Genomic DNA, 23,277 nt, shown 5'->3' on the forward strand with positions numbered 1-23,277 from the left:
TGAATGCCATGGTAGAATTACTGGCAGGGATGTTTGGCAAACAACTGACTGTCTTCTTATATGTATTTATATTTATTTATAAATATTATATGAATATTTTTATATTTTCTATGTGTATTTGCTTTTTTGACTCCACTCCTACACAGGAGCTGAACTACCATCATGTAGACTTGAGTTCAATTCCTGGTCATGCTACTCGTTTGACCAAGACACTTCATGTGCATCGTCTCTGTCCACCCAGCTGTAACTGGGTACTTCTTGTTGTCGTCTTCTGTTTGAGTTAACAACCAGTCAGCGTCAAGCCCCGCCCAATGGTTTTTTTCAGGCCCACTCAGAAGTACCTACCCCTGAACAGAAACTAATCTCGCCATGAGAAAAGGCCCCAAAAATAACCTATATAAGGCGCCAGACCCCATAAAACCTTGCACAAGTTACTGTGGTAGAAATGGGTTTATACAATGTGTCCCAAAAAAAAGTGCCACAAAATCATTTGACTCTAATTCCTCCAAGGGCTAATGTGAATTCTGTTTTTTTTTGTTTGTCTGTTTTTTTTTTCACACATGAAGATATATATGAGGAATATCTTCTGATGTAGTTTGAGGCTGATCCAATGAGGATGCCGCTTACAATCGAGCAAAAAGGGAAACTGGTGGAATTCTAGTTTGAGACCAAATCGATCGTGTTAACCCAATGACAATATCAGTGTCATTTTGCAGTTAGAAAATCTCCAGACAGAAAGACAATATGCAGGGTTGTAAAGAAGTTTCAAACTGATAGAACTATTTACAATGTTAACAAAAGATCTGGCCGAACCAGAGGAGCGGTGCCCATATTGATCAAATGGTAAATGGACTGCATTTATATAGAGCTTTTCCAGCGCTTTACACATCAAATGCCTCACATTCACCCCGATGTCAGGATGCTGCCATGCAAGGGAGCAACTAGTGGATTAAGGACCTTGCCCAAGGGCTCTTAGTGATTTTCTGGTCAGGCTGGGATTTGAACCGAGGATCCTCTGGTCTCGAGCCCAATGCTCAACCACTAGACCATCACCTCCCCCACATCTTGTGAATGGCAAAACTCTTACAAACTGATGTGAAATTAGAAATGAACACCAGAGATAAAATTCCCTGAGATATGCTTCAAGATGACATATGACAGATATTGATATCCAAAACTGTATAGATTTTCTATGGCTTTATTTTTGTGGCACTGTTTTGGGATGTCCTGTAGACTGTCATCTGCTTCACGCTGTGGAATCTGGAGATGAGCGCCAGCACGACCTCATGGCCTACACAGTACTTAATAGGCAGGTAGTAGGTTTCGAGCCTTGACCTCTCGGGCCATACTTAAGACCCTATCTTCAGGCTTCATAAGAGTCTGTTTCGTATTTGCCCCCAACCTTCTGCATGTGCTTTGTTCTCCTCTATCATTGATGAGCAGGCCGATGAGCTTATGATCACATGCATAGTCAACGCATGGTCACAAACAATGAAAGGTGCCTTTACATGTGTGCACAGATCACATAAGCAGCTCATGGTCTTGTGACCTCACAGGCTCACGGATGTGGAAAATATACTTTGGCCATGTTTGAGCCTTTTCTGCACACTGTGTCAGTTTGCTTATTTGAAGGGGCGCCCTTCTTTACATTGCTGGCCTTTTGTCCATAAACACCCCTCGTACACGCAGACACACCCTGAGCATGCTCCAGCCTTCCTGGCCTTGTTCGGTTTGTTGACACAGCGGTGCCACAGGAAGTCACACACACGGCTCAGAGCATCCTATAGGAAATGCATGAACATGTGCGAGCACGACTTTGCATGTTGGCACACCACGGGTGTTAAGCGACCATTTACCTGTTGGAGCAGACAGGGTCAGGAGGTCACTGTCGGGACTGTGAAACTAACACAGTTTGACAGCTTCTCACAGGGGACATTTTATCAATAAACACACATACACACACACACACACACACACACACACACACACACACACACACACACACACACACACACACACAGGCGGCCCCTTTAAAATAACCCACTCACAATAAACGACGTTAGGCCACCTCTATTCTCTCCCCTCTATCCTCTCCCCTCTATCCTCTGTGTTTTTTCCGACTATTCCCTTTCTGATACTTCAAAGAACCTGACAAAGACTCAAAGAGCTTTGTAGCGACTGACACATATTCACAGCTAAAGCAAATACACACTGATTCCCATAAACCACTAAACGCGCCTGTCTTTGCAAAACCGTACAGATGCACACATCACACGTACAATCTTAAAACAGCCAAGTTGCTGCTTCCAAAAATAGTTTGCCCTCATTAATAGCCCACCACTCTTGGCATAATAAGTGCACTTTGAAGAGCCTCTGCAGTCTTCATCGAACAGTTGTTTGTGTTTGTGCACTGCAGAAAAACTTGAAAAAAAGAGAAGCAGAGTTGAAAGGAGTAATGAGAGCATCTCCTCACTCCTGTCTCCGTCAAGGCTTTTTGAATTTGTTGGTACCCTGTTGGATCGAGCCCTGATCTCCAGTGCTGTCCTCTGCCTCAAAGACTGATGGATGTCCTCTAAACTAATGCACACGCCAGCCCACAGGTACTACAGAAGGCGTGCATCACTGACAGCAGCAGGTTCAGATGTGCAGCTCCTCAAAGAGGAAAGTGCACTTGAACACATCAAAGCAAAAGCCAAAGTAGACGGGCACTCCGTGTAGACCTCCGCCCAGGCTATACTAATGCTGCGCCATTCTAAGCTATATGTTTCTTGTACTATTTATTATTGTACAGCGACTGAACAAGTGACGTTCGATTCCCGTCACACAGGAAAGTCACTCTGGTCCCTTGGGCAAGGTCCATAATCCTCAGCGTTCTCCCAATGTGAAGTTGCATGGCAGCATGCTGACTGTGTGTGTGTATGTGTGGGGTGGGTGACTGTGAGGCGTTATTGTAAAGCACTTTAATCATCTGCATGGAAATTCCATGTCGTAAGGCATTCCATTAGATTAAGAATACTCACTAAAAAAAGACTCATTATTCTGGGTCCAAGCTTTTATTGGGATCCACTTTTTGGTTGGTTTGTTTGTTTTTATTATTATTATTATTATTATTATTATTAAAGCAGGATTAGGCAAACACTACCTGATTAATTTTCATTAAACACCTTCTATCCACCCTTCATCTGTGCCCCTTCCAAATGTATGTTTTCTTCATTGGCTCAAGCTCTACTCATCATGAAAATTGGCCAAGTAGCTTTATTGAAACCTTTCTGACAAACTGACTGACTGTAATGAAAACATCACCTCATTGGCTGAGGTGCCAGCAGTGAAAGTTTATCTCAAAACAGGAATGAAAAGTCACACATCCAGAAGAACAGGTGCATACTGCACCTAACAGATCCATCAGAAGAGCAAACAGCCAGATGCAGGAATGAAACAATCTGCTCCCAGCCCACATCCTACGTGCAAACACATACCAGGATAGAAACCTCTCCTCTGTTTTTCTCTCTCCATTCTCTTCCTTTGTTTGTATTAATTAGTCTGTCAAGTCTGTCTGCTGCTCTTGAGTCATAGGTTTTTGTGACATTTTATGCGTCTGACTTGCAGAGAGCAGCTTGTGGCAGTTCATTCACACAGCAACATGTAATGACGATGGAGATGCACGAAGTCATCGTCGCCATCTGCTTCTCCCGTTGTAAGAAAGCACGTGTGTAGGTGTCTGACTGTATGTCTAACACAGTGAGGATGCTCATGAATATTCATAGTTTTACAGGCTATAATATCCTGCATGCCACTGTGAAAAGTACAAATAACAAGGCATATGTGCAAAAAAAAATCTATCAGATGCAAATCGGAAGTTAATTATCGCTGCTTTACTTTTAGTAGCTACTGAGTTTAATTGCCCCAATTTTACTTCTAGGTTTTCCTTGATTAACATCACTGTTATTGCTGCAGATAATGAGCCTGCAGTTTAAAACTAATATCAACATTTAATTTGGATCTGTGCAGCAATCTTCTGTCCAGTTAAGGACAGTCGGATGATATTCTGTGCTTGTTTTACTGTTAAATACACATTTCTTCAGTATGTTGTACTTGCAGGCGGTGCAGTGGTAAAGTTATATTATTTTTCAGTGGAAATGTTATTTACTATTTTTCAAAATACTGCATGTGCAGGTAGTGAAGTGGTAAAGTTGTGTTATTCTTCAGTGTGTTATACACACAGACTGTGCAGTCTGTATCTCAGTTCAGGTCTTGGAGAAATAAAGTTATTTGTCCTGTGAACCACCAACAAAAAGTAGATTTCCACAAACTATGAAACAAGACTGCTGGCATGAGAATTTGTGCAGTTCTGTTGAAGGATTCCAAAAAAAAGGGGATAACTCATCAGCTTTTGTTTTTGATGATTTTTCATTCACATGCAGTTTATGTTGTGGTTATCTGGCATGTATACTCATGCATCAAAGATCTGCATTATATTTTTTTTTCCAGTGCATAGACAAGAAAGGAAGTAAATTAAATATATAAGGTGCATGACTGGGTACCTCGAGGTGTCCTTTAGAAGTGCTGCATGATTATGTGCTACGGGGATCACTACTATACAAACAAAGTAGGAGCTATGTCCACATTCTCAACATCTCCTCAGACCTGTGCCTGTTGAGTGTGTGAGTCTGCCAGGGCTGCTCGTTGTCACAATCCTGTTTGTGATGTTCATGGACAGACTTTCAAGGCACAGTCAGGGATTGGAGGGTGTCCACTTTGGTGATCTCAGAATTACAGCCTTGGATTTTGTAGATGATGTGGTTCTGTTGACTTCAGACAGTGACCTCCGATGTGCACTGGGCAGGTTTGAGGCAGAGGGTCAAGCTCCTGGGGTGAAGATCAGCTCCTTCAAATCTGAGGCTATGGTCCCCTGTCGGAAAAGGGTGGATTGTCTCCTCTAGGTCAGGGCAGAGTTATTAAGACAGATCAGTGCTGCATCTGTGAACACTGTACTGAACCATCGTGGTAAAGAAAGAGCTGAGCCAGATGGCAAGATTCTCAATTTACCAGTCGATTTGCCCTCCTATCCTCTTATGTTCATGAACTTTAGGTAATGACCGAAAAAACAAGGTTGCAGATACAAGTGGCAGAATTAATATATGCGGGAGGAACTCAAGTCAGTAGCTGCACTATGAGCTGAGGTGGTTCGAACTTCTGGTGAGAATGCCCCCATGTTGTGTTCCTAGAGAGGTCTTCCATTCACGTCCAAATGGGAACAGGCTCCCTGGGAAGACACAGGTCATGCTGGAGGGGTTATATCTCCTAGATGGCTTGGGCATGCTTTGGAGACCACCAGGAAGAGTTACAGGACTTGATCAGGATGAGGTTCCTAGTCTTCTGCCACCGTGACCCAGAACCAGTGGTAGGTTTAGCCAATTGAGAGTGAAGAAACACTGGCCTTGACAAATCAGTTGGGTTTGTGGTAGGTAACCATGGTAAACATGCAGGGCAGGTGATCTCCAGGTGCAGGGTTAGCGACCACTACACTTTACCTACTCTGGAGAGTCATGACCTGATAAATTGTCCTCTTATCTCGAACCTCCATGCTGTCAGTCAGTGCATGAGAATATTTGTGCATTTTCTGGAAGTACCTCTGTTACTAGTGCACATTCAGCTCTGAAATTTTGGGTTCTGTTAGATATAGTCAGCCACATGGGGTGTGCAGCCAGTACATTATAAGTGCCGCTTCTAAGCCTGGATAAATGATTAGGGTTGCGTTAGGAAGGGCATCTGGCATAAAACAAGCCAAAATAAAAATGCGGCGTACAAATCGAATTTCTATACCGGATCAGTTGAAGATGCTGAGGATGGAGCCACCAGGCAGGAGGAGAAGAGGGAGGCCAAAGAGGAGGTTTATGGACATGGTGAGGGAGGACATGAAGGTGGTTGGTGTGACAGAGGAAAACACAGAGGACAGGGTGAGATGGAAACAATTGATCTGCTGTGGCGACCCCTAACGGGAGCAGCCGAAGGGAGAAGAAGAAGTTGGATAAAGTTCAAAAACAGTGAATCTGCTGGTTTGAGCCATATTGACATCTTTTAACATACACATGGATTGTAACATTGACTAAAGTTGGTTAAACCTCTTCAATTTTCTTGCGAAGCGTTATTGCTGAATACAAAGTTCTGGTGCCATGAAGACGGCTGTTGCTTGTCTGACAGATGATGTACGCTTAAAATCTGTCTTGCCATCATTGTAACTCCTGGAAACATTAGCAGAAACCATTCATCTGATTTAAAAGAGAAAAAGTTAAAGGTTTTTGCCTCACAGACTGTGTAAAAAATATCTACAAACCATCTATTTTTCAGTAATGACCACTAATCCTGTTATTATACTCGGGTTTCCTACACATGGAGGTCAGGGGCCAGTCAACTCTGGTTGTGTTTTGCTAAAGGACACTTCAGCAGAACAGATGCTTGCTGACACAGTTTGAAACCCAGGTCCATGTGGTTAAAGGCTAATTACTGTGGTCTGTGCACCACCCTGTTCCCTGCACCGAATGTTTCCCCCCCCTCTCTCTCTCTCTCTCTCGTAGACATAAAATAGTTATTTTGAGCATGAAGCTGAATTGTTGATTGATTAGTTCTGATACATATTGGGATGAATATTGATTCTTGAGCACCGTGTGGGTCTCTGAAAGCTCTTGGCAGTGCACTCTGCTCTCATTCCGCTGAAAAAAACAACAGTAAAACCCATGAATTAGTCTAATTGTGAGGCTACAAAAGACGGTGATTTTCTACGTCATCTCCTGCGCGCCGTCTGTGTAATTAAAAAGTGATAACTTCTAATCACACTTTCATTCAGTTGCCGTTCCGGCGTCTCGCTGCATCACAGGGCCTCGTGACCGGCGAGCCGCTCTGTGAGGTGGAGAGGGTGGCCGGTTTTGTCTTGTGCTTAGAAGGATTATGGGTTTGCCAAGGACAGGATGGAGGGGTCACGCTGCACATGTTTGACCCTGAGCGACCAGCCGAGGCCGGTTGACAGGAAAGAGGGTCAGCGGGCAGAAAGCTGTTGTCTCTGTCTTCAGCTCATCCTCTTTGTGCATCTTATTGTCATTGTGCACATAATGTCTTCTGATGCTGCCTGTCGGCCTTTCCCACCTTCCATCATTGTTTTTGGGAGTCAAACTCCTCTTTCACCTCTCTTTTCTTTTTCATTATCCCCCTCCACGCACACACCTCCACTCGAACACAGCAGAATTATCCCTCCATCAGTCACTTACTTTTTTCTCTCCTTATTGTGAGGTAAAGGTGTAAACCAGCGAAGAGGCAGACATTAAGGGGATTAATTGGCAGCTCTGTTGTCGCCGTGGAGCGCGGCGAGATCTCATCTTAATTGAATGTCGCTCTCGCCGCTAATCCTGGCGCTTTGAAACCCCCCATTTAGAAATCCTTGGCGACAAAAGGCTCTGTGTGTAATCGCTGTGCATCTCCCCCCACCCCACCCCAAGTCTCCCTCAGTGGGTAAGAAAAGCTTCTTTTTGTGTCCCTGTTTGGGCCTTGAGGAGGGTGGTCTCCCTCCTGGCTAAAAGCTTGTTAAAGAACTATTGCTGATGGTTAACAGTGGAGAGTCAGGGGGTCGAGGGGGCGGAGCCAGAAGTCTCAGCCACCTTTGGGACACGAGCTGTCCAAAAAGAAGAGGGTATTAGGGAGGGTATCAGAGCTTTTGGACCACCAGCGAGATTCAGTTAGTCGTGTAAATAGATTTAAATCAGTGAGATTCAGCAGCTGAATGTGTTTAGTTTGTGTGAGTGTTTGTCTCCTGCCATGTTCATCTTCTAAAGGTCATAGAAACGATTTAGTGATTGGATTTTATTTGTATAGCGATTTTTTTTTTTTCCCATCTAATTCAGACGCTCAAAGCACGTTCACCCATTCACTCACACACGTCAGGGTGCTTCAGTGCACACCCGGTGCAACTTGGGGATTGTGAACCTTGCTGACAAGGAATTGAACCAAGGATTCTCTGGGCATAAACCCTCTCTCCAAACTCTAGATCAGGATGGGCAGCAAGAGCCAAGACAATAGAGGTTTTTCTGGCAAACTATAGCCTCAGCAGATGGTTTTACTGATGAGCTACTCTGCTCAACTTAAAGTCCAGATCATCTCTGAAATCACCTGCTTAGGTGATCAGTAACAAGGAAAACCTGCACACTTCTGGGCCTCCATGGCACACTGTTACCCACCCTCGCTCTGGATTATCATCTCCAGTTATGACCGTTTGTAAGCACCTGCTCTGTCTCTGATCTCACGGACACCACCAAGTCTCGCTTGATGTTGCAGTGAAGACCAAAAGACCAAATTCCCTACTACTCCTCCTCCATCACGTCCCACCTTTAGTTTTTGTTTTCAGCAAGGTGTGGTGAACCCCCAAAAAATGCAAGTCCTTTTCAGCCTCTGAACATGGTTTCCTGGGGGTAGGAATTTCTGGAAGGCAGCGATGCCACACTGTGTGGACTTCTTCCCTTCTGATCTCAGAAGGTGAGCAGAGCGGGTCCTGATTTTTAGTTGTCTGGGAGTTTGCTTGGGAACATCAGAAACTGTAAGAAGAAGCTGTGACAGGCCTCACAAGCTGGAGGTGGATGCAACATGTTCAAGAAACATGCAGACAGTCTCGAGAGTCTGAGTCTTCACAGGCCAGTTGGCCTACAGGTGTCGTGTGAGCAGGAATATCTGGAGAGTTGCTCTTCTCTGCTGTCTTGCATTCAAAGTGCTATATGGGTGGGCAGGAGCAGTGGTTTCACAGGGTAGGACTCGCATGCACCGCACGTGCAGGCATCGGCTGGTCTTACTGGAAAAGCCGTGCTGCAAGGTGCGCCTTTCGCATTTTGCAGCATGGCAACAAGACGGAAGAACAAAGGAAATCAAAGGAATCAGTGGTTGCTCCCCGATACGTACACTGTCTACTGGCTGCTAGTGCAGACTAATAAATGTGCGAATCCTCTTTTCTGTGTAATAGAGGATTATACATATCACAAAAGAAGGCAAGGAATCCCAGATGCCAAAGAAGTGAAAGCACAAGTATAGTGACAGTATAATGTAATCAACAACCTCACCATTTGATGACACTGAGCTTTGATCAGCTGTCGGTTTCCTTCACTAGTTCAGTCTTTGTCAGCACTAGTTGAACATTTGGTCGTAGTAGTTTAGCATTTTGTTGTAGTAGCTCACTAGCAACTAGTGACATTTCTTCCAGTCTAGCTTCAATAGAAACCTTACTTGTGATGACGGGCGCTGCACGAGTGGTACCAAAGTCCCAACTCGTATGATTTTTGGCACAGTTGTGGCCCGCTGGCTAGTAAGATGCAAAAGCTGTGACATGTTAACTAGTCAAACAGTGGTTCACCTCACTACTTAACTAATGGCCTACAATTCTCTCCATCAGCTAACGAGTGAGCATTTTGCATAACTTTTTTGTGATGTACAAAAGCTTACTAGTTATCTAGTACAACCAGAAGAGGCTTTAACTAGTCAGCTAGTAAAGCCCACTAGTTACCCAGTAAGGTTAAAATATCCACTATTTAAACTACAGAAAGAGATTTTGACTGAACTAGTCAACTAATGTTCACTAGCACTGGCAAAGATTGAAATGGTGAGTGAAACTGATGTCTGATATTAAGGATATGGAATAAATGCTCAAGTGACTTTCCATAGAGTTTGAACTTTGTGACTGACAGATCTGATACTTTACTTTACTTTCATAGTCCAGCTTGGACTGTTCCTGGTTTTATGAATTCTCCAAATTGTCCTGGCGGACGTGTCGCTCTGACAAACTTAAGGTAACCAGGATTAGATAGGTGTGAGGTACCTGATGTGAGGCTCTCGCTGTCCTGTGGTGACTCATGAGGTCTTTAAACTTGTTACAGCTGCTACAGCTCAAACTGTATTTGTAGATTCAGAAGAGGAAAAGAAAAACCAACCAAGGAGGTTATGTTGTTGTTGTTGTTTTTTGTATGACTGTCTGAGTGCAAACCTGTTGGATGGTGATCCATCGCATCAAACACTGGAAAAATCAGACCTGCTGCCTTTTCCAGCTACAAGAAGAGTAGTGACTAAAAAGACGCGAGACTAATCGTCACACTCTTAACCTCGTGTCCTCCTCCTCAAGGAAAAATAATCCCTAGAAGCAAAGTACATCCTCTCTACTTCCCCATTATGTCATATTCTAATGGCAGACGTTCTTTTGTTGGGTTTTCTTTCCCGTCTTCTCCCCCCACATTCCATTTCAGTGTCGCCGCGCTGCCGCCATTTCCCTTACGTTAAATAAGAGTGGGAGGCAGATGTGATTTTGAAAAGGCATAGACCTGTAAAATGTCGCGACTGAGCAAGACCCCACGGTGAATGAGGGGAAAGAGAGATTGTGAAAGAGGGAAGCGATAGTTGGAGGAGGCGGTGGAAGGAGCGACGTACAGTGTGATTGAGAGATTAGAAGGGTGAGAGCAAATGTAAAGAGTGGGGGGGGGGGGGGGGGGTGAATGAGAGGTGTACCGCAGGGACGAGTTATTACTTTTAAATGCTCCTCTGTGCCGTCGTCACTGCCCACCCCCCAATCACTCTCCTCCTCCCTGTGCTCCAGGACGAGGTATGAAAAGGTTATTATGTTTCTTTTAGAAATGACTCCGTCTGTGCCTTTCATCTCCAAATGGAATAACCTCTCCGCAGTACCTTTCTCTCTTATTCTCACTACCGGCATCTCTTTCCTGTACACAATACCTGCTGCACGCTTCCTGTGCGTTACCACCACTTCTCCCACACAACCATCGTCCCTCTGATTCTTTAATCTCTCTGTCTCTTCTTCTTGCACTCTTTCATTTTGCTTCTTGTTTTCCTAATGTTGAGCAGAATCGCTGCGGTTTATGCGCACACACGACGCTTGAAGTCCAAACTCAAATCATCAGCTCACAGACTGTGTATGTTGCATGTGTATATATCCTGGATAAACCCTCCGTGGCACCACCCGTAGGTTTGCTGAACAACAGGATTGAAGTGTAATTGGGGTGGAGCTAGATGTTTCCTAACTCCTGGTCAACCCATTAACAGGTAAAGGTATTGATACCTGCTGATTGGTACTAACGGCACTAAGTCAAGTCTGGGAGCATGCGCTGGTGCTGTGCTTTGCCACATCCACAACACCATGGAACCACTTTGGGCTTTGGGTCCTGGATGGCAACCACCAAGGCAGTTCATTCCCACATCTCTAAAATAACCATCTATCTGCTGCTGCCAGGTGAATCGTGAACGTCCCCTTGGCGTTGCAAACATGCAAATTAAATAATATTAAAATTTCACTCAATGCAAATACCGGGGCAGTCTTCTGTTCATACAGTTAACCACACAAAAGCCATAGTAGCTCAGATATTTGTTATAAAACACGGACAAACACAGCCGAGTCCACAGCAGCTGGCGGCCACCTGCTGGCGACTCAACCAGAGACAGCTTCTCTGTCGCTTTGAATGACCATGACCTTAATTATTTATAAATTCATGTGTTAAAATATATTAAATTCAGGAGTTATATAAAATATAGAAAAAGTCACCCTCCCCTCATATTGCTGTCATGAAGGGGAAACATTTTTTTGTAACAGGTAATAAAAATGTTCATTGCTGCTGTAATGTTGAACATTTTAACATGGAGTTTTAGGGTACTGACTCAAGTGGTCATTCAAAGAACTGCAGGTTTTGGCACTTCCATGATTGCTTCATTTTTCAGTACTGGAGGTCATCATGCACACGATGAATACTAAATGTGCATGGAAAACACTCATTTTAAGACAAAAAAAAAAGATTTTTGGTAATACTTCATATTTTTTATCATCTTTCTCTTCCTCTTTCACTCTGATAGAAAGATGAAAATGCTGGCGGTGTGGTGCTGGAGGACGGCAGGGAGCAGCTGATGTATGAGATCCCCCTGAATGAAACTGGTTCAGCAGGCCTGGGGGTCAGCCTGAAGGGGAACAAGTCCAGAGAGACCTGGAGAGGACATGGGTTATCTTCATCAAGTCCCATCATCCACGGAGGAGCCGCTTATAAGGTAGAAAACACTCCTGTTGTCTGTACTGGATGCCCTTAAGCATCCTGAATCCAAGAATGAAAAGTCACAGTTGCTACACTGCATATTACAAAAGTACTACAGCAGTTATTACTCTGCAAATGTGGAATAAAAACAAAAGGTATCCATTGATTCTGCAAGCGATCACATCATCGTCCACGACAGTGGAGGTCAGCAAATCTTTCTTCACCAAGACCTAAGCCACTGGTCTCCAAAACCTACCCGTCCCATACAGACATCGAACAGTTGTAGCAGCTGAAAGACGTTCCTGACAAACAGCAGTTTTCACCGTGTATAGAATGGCTGTAATTCCTAAATGGTTAATTGCGACATTCTTATTCAACCATTTGAGTAAAAGCTGAAAGTCGGCGCTACACGCAACATGATTGGTTCCTGTCTCCTCCACTGGAGTGGTGCGCAGAGAGAAAGTCACAAAAAGAATGCTGATGTATGTGACTGCACAAGTATTTAGAAAAATACTGTTGTGCCCCCGTGCTGCACAAGAAGCATAAATCACCCTTTGTCTCTGACTTTCAGTCAACACTCCACCTCTTCTTTGAGATGTCTTTCCTTCTGTCATTTCCTCTCAGCGGCTCTTCCGGTGTAGTTCTCAGCCGTTTTCTTTCCTGCATTTTTTTTTAAGGGCCGTGCCCCCCACCATCAACCAGGCTTCCCCTGCTCTTTAACTCCCATTGACCTCCAGTGGCCTTGTCCCATCAGCGCCCCGTCTACCTTATCTTGTGTCACTGAGTGTGTGCTCGAAGTGTGAAGTGTGTTCTTGACATGTGAGTACAGCAGAAAAGTAAACGTCCTATTTCAGCACTTTGGAGATTCCTCCACTTGGCCTAGAAAATCTGGCGCTGCTCAGTCAGTGCCGTGAGTCGCTGTTGCCACATCAGCACTGCATGACAAGGAGATGCAGCGCCAAGTGCGGGATTGAAGATAAACAAGCTGGTCTGGGATCAGAATGGCCAGGCAGCGGTTTCCCCAAAGTGACCTCAGATGTAGTTTTGTGAAAGCTGAGGAGTCAGATAGCACTCTTTCAGAAGAGGCTGTTAAGATCTCAGACTGGCCTGCAAGACAGGTTTCTGGGACAAAATGCCACATAAGAGGGGAGCGAGACATAAAGACGGAGGGAGAAACCTATTGAAAGAAGGCGGCATGAAGGGAGGGAATATGAGGGAGGAAATGAGAGGTATCGAACAATGGAGAGATGGAAAGAGGTGGGATAAGATGGAAAAAAGTAAATTGAAAAGTGGAGGCGCACAGCAGGCGCACAATACATCTGGGTGTACGAGTGTCTGCCGGCACACTGATGCATGCTAATGAAAAGCAGCACAGGGGCTGATGAGGCTGTGCCATGCCGGCCCGGCGCAGGAGAGGGAACCGCGGCGTCCCCCGAGTCCGACCAACACATCACACACACAATTACACAGCAGGCCAAAAAAAGGGAGGAGAGGAGCAGGAGTCGTGGTGCGATCTAACCTATTTTCCATCAAAGAGTTTGGCTGCTCTCAGGGCCCGGGGCCTCAATTATTTAAAAAAATGTTCTTTGACTTATGCCTGATCCTGTCACACGACCACGCCCAAAGAAATCAAATTAAAATTGCATCCAGTGATAGAAAAACATCACAGGCAGCCACACATGTTGGCACTCGCAGTGTAACAATTCACTGATAATATTAAACCGACCAATCTCTCAAACGTTTAGCTGAGGCTACCGCTAACGGCTAACTGTTATTGTAGGAATTGAGCTTTGGCTTGTTTTTTTTTTCCTCATCATCTGATCCCCCCACTGTTCAAATGATGATGATGATGATGAAGAATTAAGTCCTATGTAGGCCCCACCACTGACTGATATGAATCAGAAATCGCTTTTATAATAAACGATGCTACCACATCAATATCAGTGAGTGAAACAATTATACTGATACATCAGCATCTTCAAACTGTCAATGCTCAGAAGTCAGCTAAGGTTAGCTAAAAACAGCTGGCTTCGTCTTTTGGTATACTTCTATTCTGCATTTCTGCTGTATGTGGTACTGCTCCAAGTAGGGAACAAAAGGAAAACGTGGCAGCACCAACGTGCCACAGCAGTAGTTGCCCTAGCCTGAAAAAACAGTTTTTTGTAATTGTAATAAGCAATGCCACTTTTGGCTCTTTGTAATTTCTTGTGTGGGAAAACAAGTGTATGCTATTAATATAACTGTATTGAATCCATTTGCTTCCATAGTAAAAATGATTTTATCTAATCTGCAGTACGTACAGTGCATCCGGAAAGTATTCACAGCGGGTTTTTTTTTTTCCCCACATTGTTTTATGTTACAGCCTTATTCCAAAATGGATGAAATTCACACACAATACCCCTAATGACAACATGAAACCACTTTTTTTACATTTTTTTCAAATTTGTTAATAATAATAATAATAATAATAATAATAATAATAATAATAAAAAACCTAAATCACATGCACACGGGTATACAAAATTGAGCTCAGGTGCATACTGTTTCCATGGATCATTCTTGAGTGCATTTACTCCATTTTGGAATAAGGCTGTAATCAGGGTTCTAGCCACGGTGAGCAGCGCCGGCAACCATGGTGGGCAGTGCCGGTGGCCCCCGCCTGGTACTGCAATTTCCGTCCGTCTCTCTGGGTCAAATTGGCTGTGCCACCCAACACAGAATTTCTGAAAAATGAACTGAAAGTGTTGCTGAAATGTACCAATTCAACACAGTTCAAGCTTATAGAGTCATAGTTTTGCTGTTTTAAACCAATAATTAAAGTAATAAGAAATACAGTGAGGAAAATAAGTATTTGAACACCCTGCGATTTGCAAGTTCTCCCACTTAGAAATCATGGAGGGGTCTGAAATTTTCATCTTAGGAGCATGTCCACTGTGAGAGACATAATCTTAAAAAAAAAAAATCCGGAAATCACAATTGTGTGATTTGTTAATAATTATTTGTATGTTACTACTGCAATAAGTATTTCAACACTACCAACCAGCAAGAATTCTGGCTCACCAGACCTGTTAATTTTTTCTTTAAGAAGCCCTCTTATTCTGCCACTCTTTACCTGTATTAATTGCACCTGTTTGAACTTGTTACCTATATAAAAGACGCCTGTTCACACACTCAATCAATCACACTCCAACCTGTCCACCATAGCCAAGACCAAAGAGCTGTCTAAGGACACCAGGGACAAAACTGTAGACCTGCCACAAGGCTGGGATGGACTACAGGACAACAGGCAAGCAGCTTGGTAGAAGACAACAACTGTTATGATTATTTATTAGAAAGTGGAAGAAACACAAGATGACTGTCAGTCTTCCTTGGCCTGGATTCCATGCAAGATCTCACTTTGTGGGGTAAGGATGATTCTGAGAAAGCTCAGAACTACACAGGAGGACCTGGTCAATGACCTGAAGAGAGCTGGGACCACAGTCACAAGATTACATTAGTACACATTGATGCTGTCATTGTTTAAAATCCTGCAGGGCAGCAAGGTCCCCCTGCTCAAGCCAGCACATGTCCAGGCCCGTTTGAAGTTCACCAGTGACCATCTGTATGATCCAGAGGAGGCATGGGAGAAGGTCATGTGGTCAGATGAGACCAGAATAGAGCTTTTTAGAATCAACTCCACTTACCATGTTTAGAGGATGAGAACAACCCCAAGAAAACTATCCCAACCGTGAAGCATGGGGGTGGAAACATCATACTCTGGGGGTGCTCTTCTGCAAAGGGGACAGGACGACTGCACCGTATTGAAGGGAGGATGGATGGGGTCCATGTATTGTGAGATTTTGGCAAACAAACCTCCTTCCTTCAGTAAGAGCATTGAAGATGGGTCATGGCTGGGGTCTTCCAGCATGACAATGACCCCAAACACACAGCCAGGACAACTAAGGCGGGGATCCGTAAGAAGCATTTCAAGGTCCTGGAGTGGCCTGGCCAGTCTCCAGACCTGAACTCAATAGAAATCTTTGGAGGGAGCTGAAACTCCAAACCTGAAAGATCTAGACAGGATCTGTATGGAGGAGTGGACCAAAATCCCTGCTGCAGTGTGTGCAAACCTGGTGAAACACTACAGGAAACATTTGACCTCTGTAATTGCAAACAAAGGCTACTGTACCAAATATTAACATTGATTTTCACAGTGTTCAAATACTTATTTGCAGCAGTAACATACAAATAAAAAAGGTGGACATGCACCTAAGATTAAAATTTCAGACCCCTCCATGATTTCTAAGTGGGAGAACTTGCAAAATCGCAGGGTGTTCAAATACTTATTTTCCTCACTGTATATTTCTCATTTTCTTTGTATAAAATCGCAAACAGCAGAGATCAGAAAGTCAGCGCATTCTGTGGCCACAGAGCTGTGAACGGGAGCCGCTGGAAACAGTGTCCCTGCTCCGCTTTTAGCTGAAGAAAAAAAAAAAGCCGCCATGAAAAACTGACATTAATCCAGTTCTTTCTGTATCCATATCTGAAGATACATTCAGAAATTTGGTTTATTTTACAGCTGAAAGGCTTCATGTTTCCAAAAAGCTCTGAGTTTGAAAAACAGCAGACGTGAGAGAGGGGAGGGGGGGGGCACAGCGTCAGAAAAGAAAAGTGAAATTTATTCACAAAGTTTTTCATTTAAAACATCAGGTTTGACAAATCAGTCCAGGTTTAGGTCTTGTTCAGTCTAGGGAATTTGGTGTTATATTGTTTAAAAAGAAAAAGTAATGCAATCCTACTCAAAGTGTTGAAAAAAGCAAACAAACTGTCAGGATGACAGGAAAAACTGCCTGCTTCACTGGATTAAAAACTACTGTGGCATTTTTGAAGAGTAAATGTTATGTCCATTAAATATTAATGTGTTTTTATTTTAGGTTTTGTATGTGGGTGGGTTTTGTTATATATGTAAAAAAAACAAACATAAAAAACATGTTGAGAACACAATTTTTGTAACTGGAAGTTGTATTCTGTAATTTCTGTGACGTTTTCTAATAAATATATTAAAATAAAAAAAAATTGTGTTTTTAACATTTTCAATGTTATTTAATTTATTAACTTGGACAGAAACATGCAAAAAAATAACTTTGATCTTACATATATTACAACATAAATATAATTTTTCGTTTATTATTCTTGTGTTCAATGTGTCTAAAACCACTGAAAATGAGTTAAAATAAGCATATAGCTATGAGCCGCAATCACATAATTTACCCGGCACTAAAATGGTCCTGGCTGTAACTTAAACAAAATGTGGAAGAAGTGAAGAGCTGTGGATACTTTCAGATGCACTTTATCAGACGGTTTTATTAGTTAATCATCAACACCCCTAGTTGACACAAATCACTTTCGTAAAAGAATGGATTTGTCTGTGTGGTGCTGCTGCACTCAGTCCAGGCGGTGCCTTGTTAATGAGGTGGAGTCAAAGGTCGCTCCTGACCATAATGGACAGATCATAAGTCAGTGTGTAGACAGTGTTTGTGTGTTAAAGTGTCACAATCCATCTTTTTTGTCTTCTGTTTGCACTTTGCTTTACTTTCCTTATTTGATCCTCTTTTCTTGCTCCCCCCACTCTCACTCTTTCTCTCTTTGCCCCCCGCTCTTCCTCCAGGGCACTATTCTATGTTGCCTCTCTACAAGAGGCTGCTATTTAAAACACTTAGAAGTGATTTAGTGCCCGCTGAGGCTATTCCATTAGCTGCTCTATGTATTTATCATGGCTCTCCCGCCCTCACTAGATTGCCAACGCTCCAATTTTCTTGCCTTCCCTGTCTTCCATTTTCTGCTTTTCCACCGTCTCCCTCTCATTGTTGTTCTGTCTCGCTCACACATATGTCACTGCTCCCAATTTCGCTTCAATTTGTCTGTGTGCTTTTCTCTGGAAACGTCATTGGTAACTGAACTTTTTTAATACAATATCATAAGTGTTGTATTTTTATAGTCTGTGCTGTTCACTGAGAAGTTTGAAACAATGTTTTCTAGCGTGATGGTCAAGGATCGGATTGCTGCATGACAGCTGATAGGTAGATTCCTGTTTGAAATGTAAAAATGTAGCGCAATGCTAAAATACCCGCGGCCGTATGAGCATCGTCTTCTTTATAATTTGCAGTTGTTTAATTGGTATCCCACTGCAAAGTGTGTGTGTGTGTGTGTGTGTGTGTGTGTGTGTGTGTGTGTGTGTGTGTGTGTGTGTGTGTGTGTGTGTGTGTGTGTGTGTGTATGTATATATATATATATATATATAGTTATTTACATTAATTATTCAGATCCTATTCAGTCAAGCACCTCTGTTTTGTCACGTGATAATATCAGACGGACCACAATGGAAATAAGCGTTTATGCTTTAATGAGTTATCTGTGTATCAGTGATACATTCACCTCTGTATGTTTATATTAATGTTGCAGAATAAATTCAATCAATTGGAAACCACACATCAAATATATACAAACCAAATTATCAAGAAGCATTTCAGTGTTAAACAAAGCAAAACATGTTCTGGATCATAAATCGCTCCGCATCTTATACTGTTCCATTGTTTCACTGTATTTCAATCACTGTGTAGAAATTTGGGGTAATAACTACATGAGTTCAATGAAATCACTGATTATTCTTCAAACATGGGCAATACAAGTCATTCATAATGTCGGCTATCAAGACCATACTCACTCACTCTTCTTAAAATTAAAACTATTAAAATTAACAGACATAATACAATTCCAAACAGCACAGATCTTGTACAAGGCAAAAAATGGCTTTTTACCAAAAAAGGATCGAGAGGGGGGATATCAATTAAGAGGGAAAAACAACTTCAAAATGAACAAAATCCACACAAACAAGAAACAATTCTACATTTCATTCTGTGGGGTGAGACTCTGGAACAGTATGAATGAGGAGTTAATGCAGTGTCCAAACATTAAACAGTTTTAAAACAAAATATAAAGAATGTCTTTTCACGGGATACAGGGATGAAGTGGGGTTGTGAGAGTCACTAGGTGTTCATGGGAAACTGTTATTGATTATTTATTTCTATATTTGTTTTATGGATTTATGTTCATTTTTAGTTGGGTCTATCTTTTCTGTTGTTTTTTTTTTGGGGTTCCTTATGTCTTTCTTTTTTTTTCTAAAATTGTATTGTATCATTGTATCATTATTATTGTTACTATTAGTATTATTGTTGCTATTATTATTATTATTGTCAGTAGTATTTTAAGGAAACGGATGGATATATAAATCATTTTACAGGGAGAAGGGGTGGGATTAGACAAGTTTTGACTTCTTCTCACTCCTTTTTGAACTAACTTTAATTTTATGTTGTCTGTTTTATTTTTTCTTTTATGTTCAAAATAAATCTTCAAATTAAATCAAATCAAAATCAATCATAAACATTTTCTTTACGTTTTGATTAAATGTGCAGGAGGGCGTGCATGTATGAGTACATGTGCCTTTGACAAGACCGGAGTTAGCTTTGAATTAGCAGAAGTTAGTGTACATGCTGACATCCGCAAGATGTTTTGTAAATCATTTCAGAGGTGTTATCAGGTTACAAAAACTAATTTTCCGCTTTAGAAGTGTTTATTTCTCGCTGGCTTTTACATAATACAGTGAGGAAAATAAGTATTTGTACACCCTGCGATTTTGCAAGTTCTCCCACTTAGAAATCATGGAGGGGTCTGAAATTTTCATCTTAGCTGCATGTCCACTGTGAGACACATAATCTAAAAAAAATCCGGAAATCACAATGTATGATTTTTTAAATAATTTTTTTGTATGTTACTGCTGCAAATAAGTATTTGAACACCTGTGAAAACCAATGTTAATATTCGGTACAGTAGCCTTTGTTTGCAATTACAGAGGTCAAACATTTCCTGTAGTTTTTCACCAGGTTTGCACACACTGCAGCAGGGATTTTGGTCCACTCCTCCATACAGATCCTGTCTAGATCTTTCAGGTTTGGAGTTTCAGCTCCCTCCAAAGATTTTCTATTGAGTTCAGGTCTGGAGACTGGCCAGGCCTGAGAATATGATGTTTCCACCCCCATGCTTCACGGTTGGGATGGTTTTCTTGGGGTTGTTCTCATCCTCTAAACATGGTAAGTGGAGTTGATTCCAAAAAGCTCTATTCTGGTCTCATCTGACCACATGCCCTTCTCCCATGCCTCCTCTGGATCATCCAGATGGTCACTGGTGAACTTCAAATGGGCCTGGACATGTGCTGGCTTGAGCAGGGGGACCTTGCTGCCCTGCAGGATTTTAAACAATGACAGCATCATGTGTTACTAATGTAATCTTTGTGACTGTGGTCCCAGCTCTCTTCAGGTCATTGACCAGGTCCTCCCGTGTAGTCCTGAGCTTTCTAAGAATCATCCTTACTCCACAAAGTGAGATCTTGCATGGAATCCCAGACCGAGGGAGATTGACAGTCATCTTGTGTTTCTTCCACTTTCTAATAAATAATCATAACATTTGTTGTCTTCTACCAAGCTGCTTGCCTGTTGTCCTGTAGTCTATCCCAGCCTTGTGCAGGTCTCCAGTTTTGTCCCTGGTGTCCTTAGACAGCTCTTTGGTCTTGGCAATGGTGGACAAGTTGGAGTGTGATTGACTGTGTGAACAGGTGTCTTTTATACAGGTAACAAGTTCAAACAGGTGCAATTAATACAGGTAAAGAGTGCAGAATAAGAGGGCTTCTTAAAGAAAAATTAACAGGTCTGTGTGAGCCAGAATTTTTGCTGGTTGGTAGGTGTTGAAATACTTAGTTGCAGCAGTAACATACAAATATTAAAAAAATCATACATTGTGCTTTCCGGATTTTTTTTTTTTATGTCTCTCACAGTGGACATGCACCTAAGATGAAAATTTCAGACCCCTCCATGATTTCTAAGTGGGAGAACTTGCAAAATCGCAGGGTGTTCAAATACTTATTTTCCTCACGGTATATAACAAAGAGATTATATTTTCACACAAATGAAGCACAGTTAGCAGCTAACTAGACCAGCCAAACTGACCCATTGGAATTTTTCAGATCAAGGCAAGTTTCTCTGACTGTATTTTTAAGACAGTCTTGTTTTGAAATAGCTTGGGAGTTGTTTGCCTATGCTGCATTTATCAACATGAGGTTCAAGTTTGCATCAAATTAATTTCTGGTAGACTTGCATGATTTTTAAGATGTGCTCACTTAAGGATGATAAGTGTACCTATCTGACATGCAACATTGTAAGCTAGAGGAACTGTTCTGTTCTACTGTTGTGCATGCATATGATCTATAAAAATCCATCAATACTAGACAACCCCATTTTTTTCAAATGTATTTTCATGAAAAGAAACAAACAATTTGTTATATTTCAAATGGTTTGGTATATAACACAAAACATTACTGTACCTTTAATGTTTTGCATCACTTTGATGCTTTTCTGTTTGTCATACTAATAAAAAATGTTGTGTGTGTATGTGTGTGTATATATTTGAGTGAATGAATTGAGTGCAACACAGTATCACATTTTTTTCATGTTGTGATCATGAATAATTGCTCTGTGGATTCTTGCTGAATATTTCAGAAAAAATGTGCACCACAGCATTAAAAATAAACTGGGTCATGTGTGTCTCTCATATAGTGCTTCTGGAGTTGGGGATTGGGGTTGAAATCCCACCTGGGTCATAATTGTAAACTTATAATAAAAAGCCACTTTTTTTTTCTTTTTTTTAACAGCGAGTCTCCTAACTGATCTTAGCTTTATCAAAATGCTAGGAATAACTTTCTGCTCTTCTTTTTTCAACAGGATGGCCGGTTGAGTGTAAATGACCAGTTGATAGCGGTGAACGGCGAATCGCTGCTCGGACGCTCCAACCACGCCGCCATGGAGATGCTGAGACGCTCCATGTCATCAGAGGGCAACGCCAGAGGCACCATTCAGCTTGTCGTGCTACGAGCTGCCAGACAGGTACAGCAGATCGAAGCTGCAAGAGCTCTCTGTCGTCACATCTGTGGTACAGGAAGTACTCTGGGTTGTGATTATGCATTTTACAAACTCCCGTTTTCATTTCATGCACTGATCTTGAGCCAGAGTAGGGTAAAGACCCATCAACTGTGTGTATATTGTGGGCAAACCTTTCGTGATACCACCCAAAAAGTAGGTTAGAAACTCAAATGGATTGGCTTCGGATGTCTTTATCTTGGCAGTGCCTGACTCAAAAAGACTGCCATACTGCCTCTCTGAAGGAATAATTCTGTGTCAAAATGTCATTGTTTGATTTTTGCAGTCATTTGAACATAACAGCCTTCTCTTAAATTTTTTTAGGGGTTTTTTTTTTTTTCTTCTTTTTGTTGGAGTATTTGGGACATTGTTAAAAATTTTAAGATTTGGTTACAGAATTTGGTTACCTGTAACACTTTGTAAAGGTGAGGCTTTTTAAAACCTCAAGCTCAGCCTGATTTGTTCACCGATTATTCATAAGTAGCTGCCGCCGTTTTGACAGCGGAATCAATGACACGTCTCATCCTCGTTTCTCCGCTGTTCTGATCCCTGCTCAGACTGCATATCTGGGACATCTGAGGTTCCACGAAAGATGCTTGTGTCTCATTATCGCATGTGTGTCAGTGGATTGAAAATGCAAAACGACATTTTTACAGTAGAGTCACTTTGCTTAGACAATTTAACTCGGATCAAACCTTCACTGGAAGAAGATTGTTCATGCCATTGTTCTCTGTTTGTGAATGCAGCTGAACAAAAACAATCCAAAGCTCAACATGCAATTTAGTTTTGTGACATTGACCGTCAGACCGTAGAATTTGTTTGGATATTATTATTGTTTTGTTAAGTGGTATTATTGGTTTTTGGATTGATTTGGTACATCAGAGTTCACCAGCTTTAGTCCGTTTGTCCTCATTGACAAAATGATAACAGTTATTGCTTTTGACTTATCGCTTTAATAATGTGGAGCGGAAGGACTCTTTGATGTGTCTGTTATCAGGGAATGTGCTTAGCCTTTCCAAAGCCTGGGAATTAAACGCTTTGTATTTATTCTTATGACAGATGAACACTGTCAACCCTGCGACAAGCTTTGCGCCCAACGGCACTGCAACCCATCAGCTCAACCCCCAGACGAGCTCCAGGAATCAGGTACGAGCGGGTGACGCCAGCCTCCAACAGGAGCCGCTTCCGCCTCACTGCTCCTCCTCCTTATTCCCCTCCGT

The 23,277-nt window shown here is 42.2% G+C and overlaps 1 protein-coding gene across 4 annotated transcripts in view; it reads left to right on the top strand.

Annotated features, from left to right (window-relative positions):
- Positions 1-23,277, top strand: part of LOC117516430 (partitioning defective 3 homolog B-like) — a 417,292-nt gene that overhangs the window by 150,589 nt on the left and 243,426 nt on the right. For 2 of the 4 annotated variants that reach the window (XM_034177373.1, XM_034177374.1), the window contains exons 11-13: positions 11,881-12,069; positions 21,863-22,024; positions 23,117-23,203. In XM_034177373.1, coding sequence (XP_034033264.1) covers positions 11,881-12,069; positions 21,863-22,024; positions 23,117-23,203 — 438 coding nt within the window. The remainder of the gene's footprint in view (positions 1-11,880; positions 12,070-21,862; positions 22,025-23,116; positions 23,204-23,277) is intronic. The other 2 variants (XM_034177375.1, XM_034177377.1) reach the window with 1 other exon arrangement.

Source organism: Thalassophryne amazonica, chromosome 1 (genome assembly GCF_902500255.1).
Source record: "Thalassophryne amazonica chromosome 1, fThaAma1.1, whole genome shotgun sequence".
Taxonomy (NCBI): Eukaryota; Metazoa; Chordata; class Actinopteri; order Batrachoidiformes; family Batrachoididae; genus Thalassophryne; species Thalassophryne amazonica.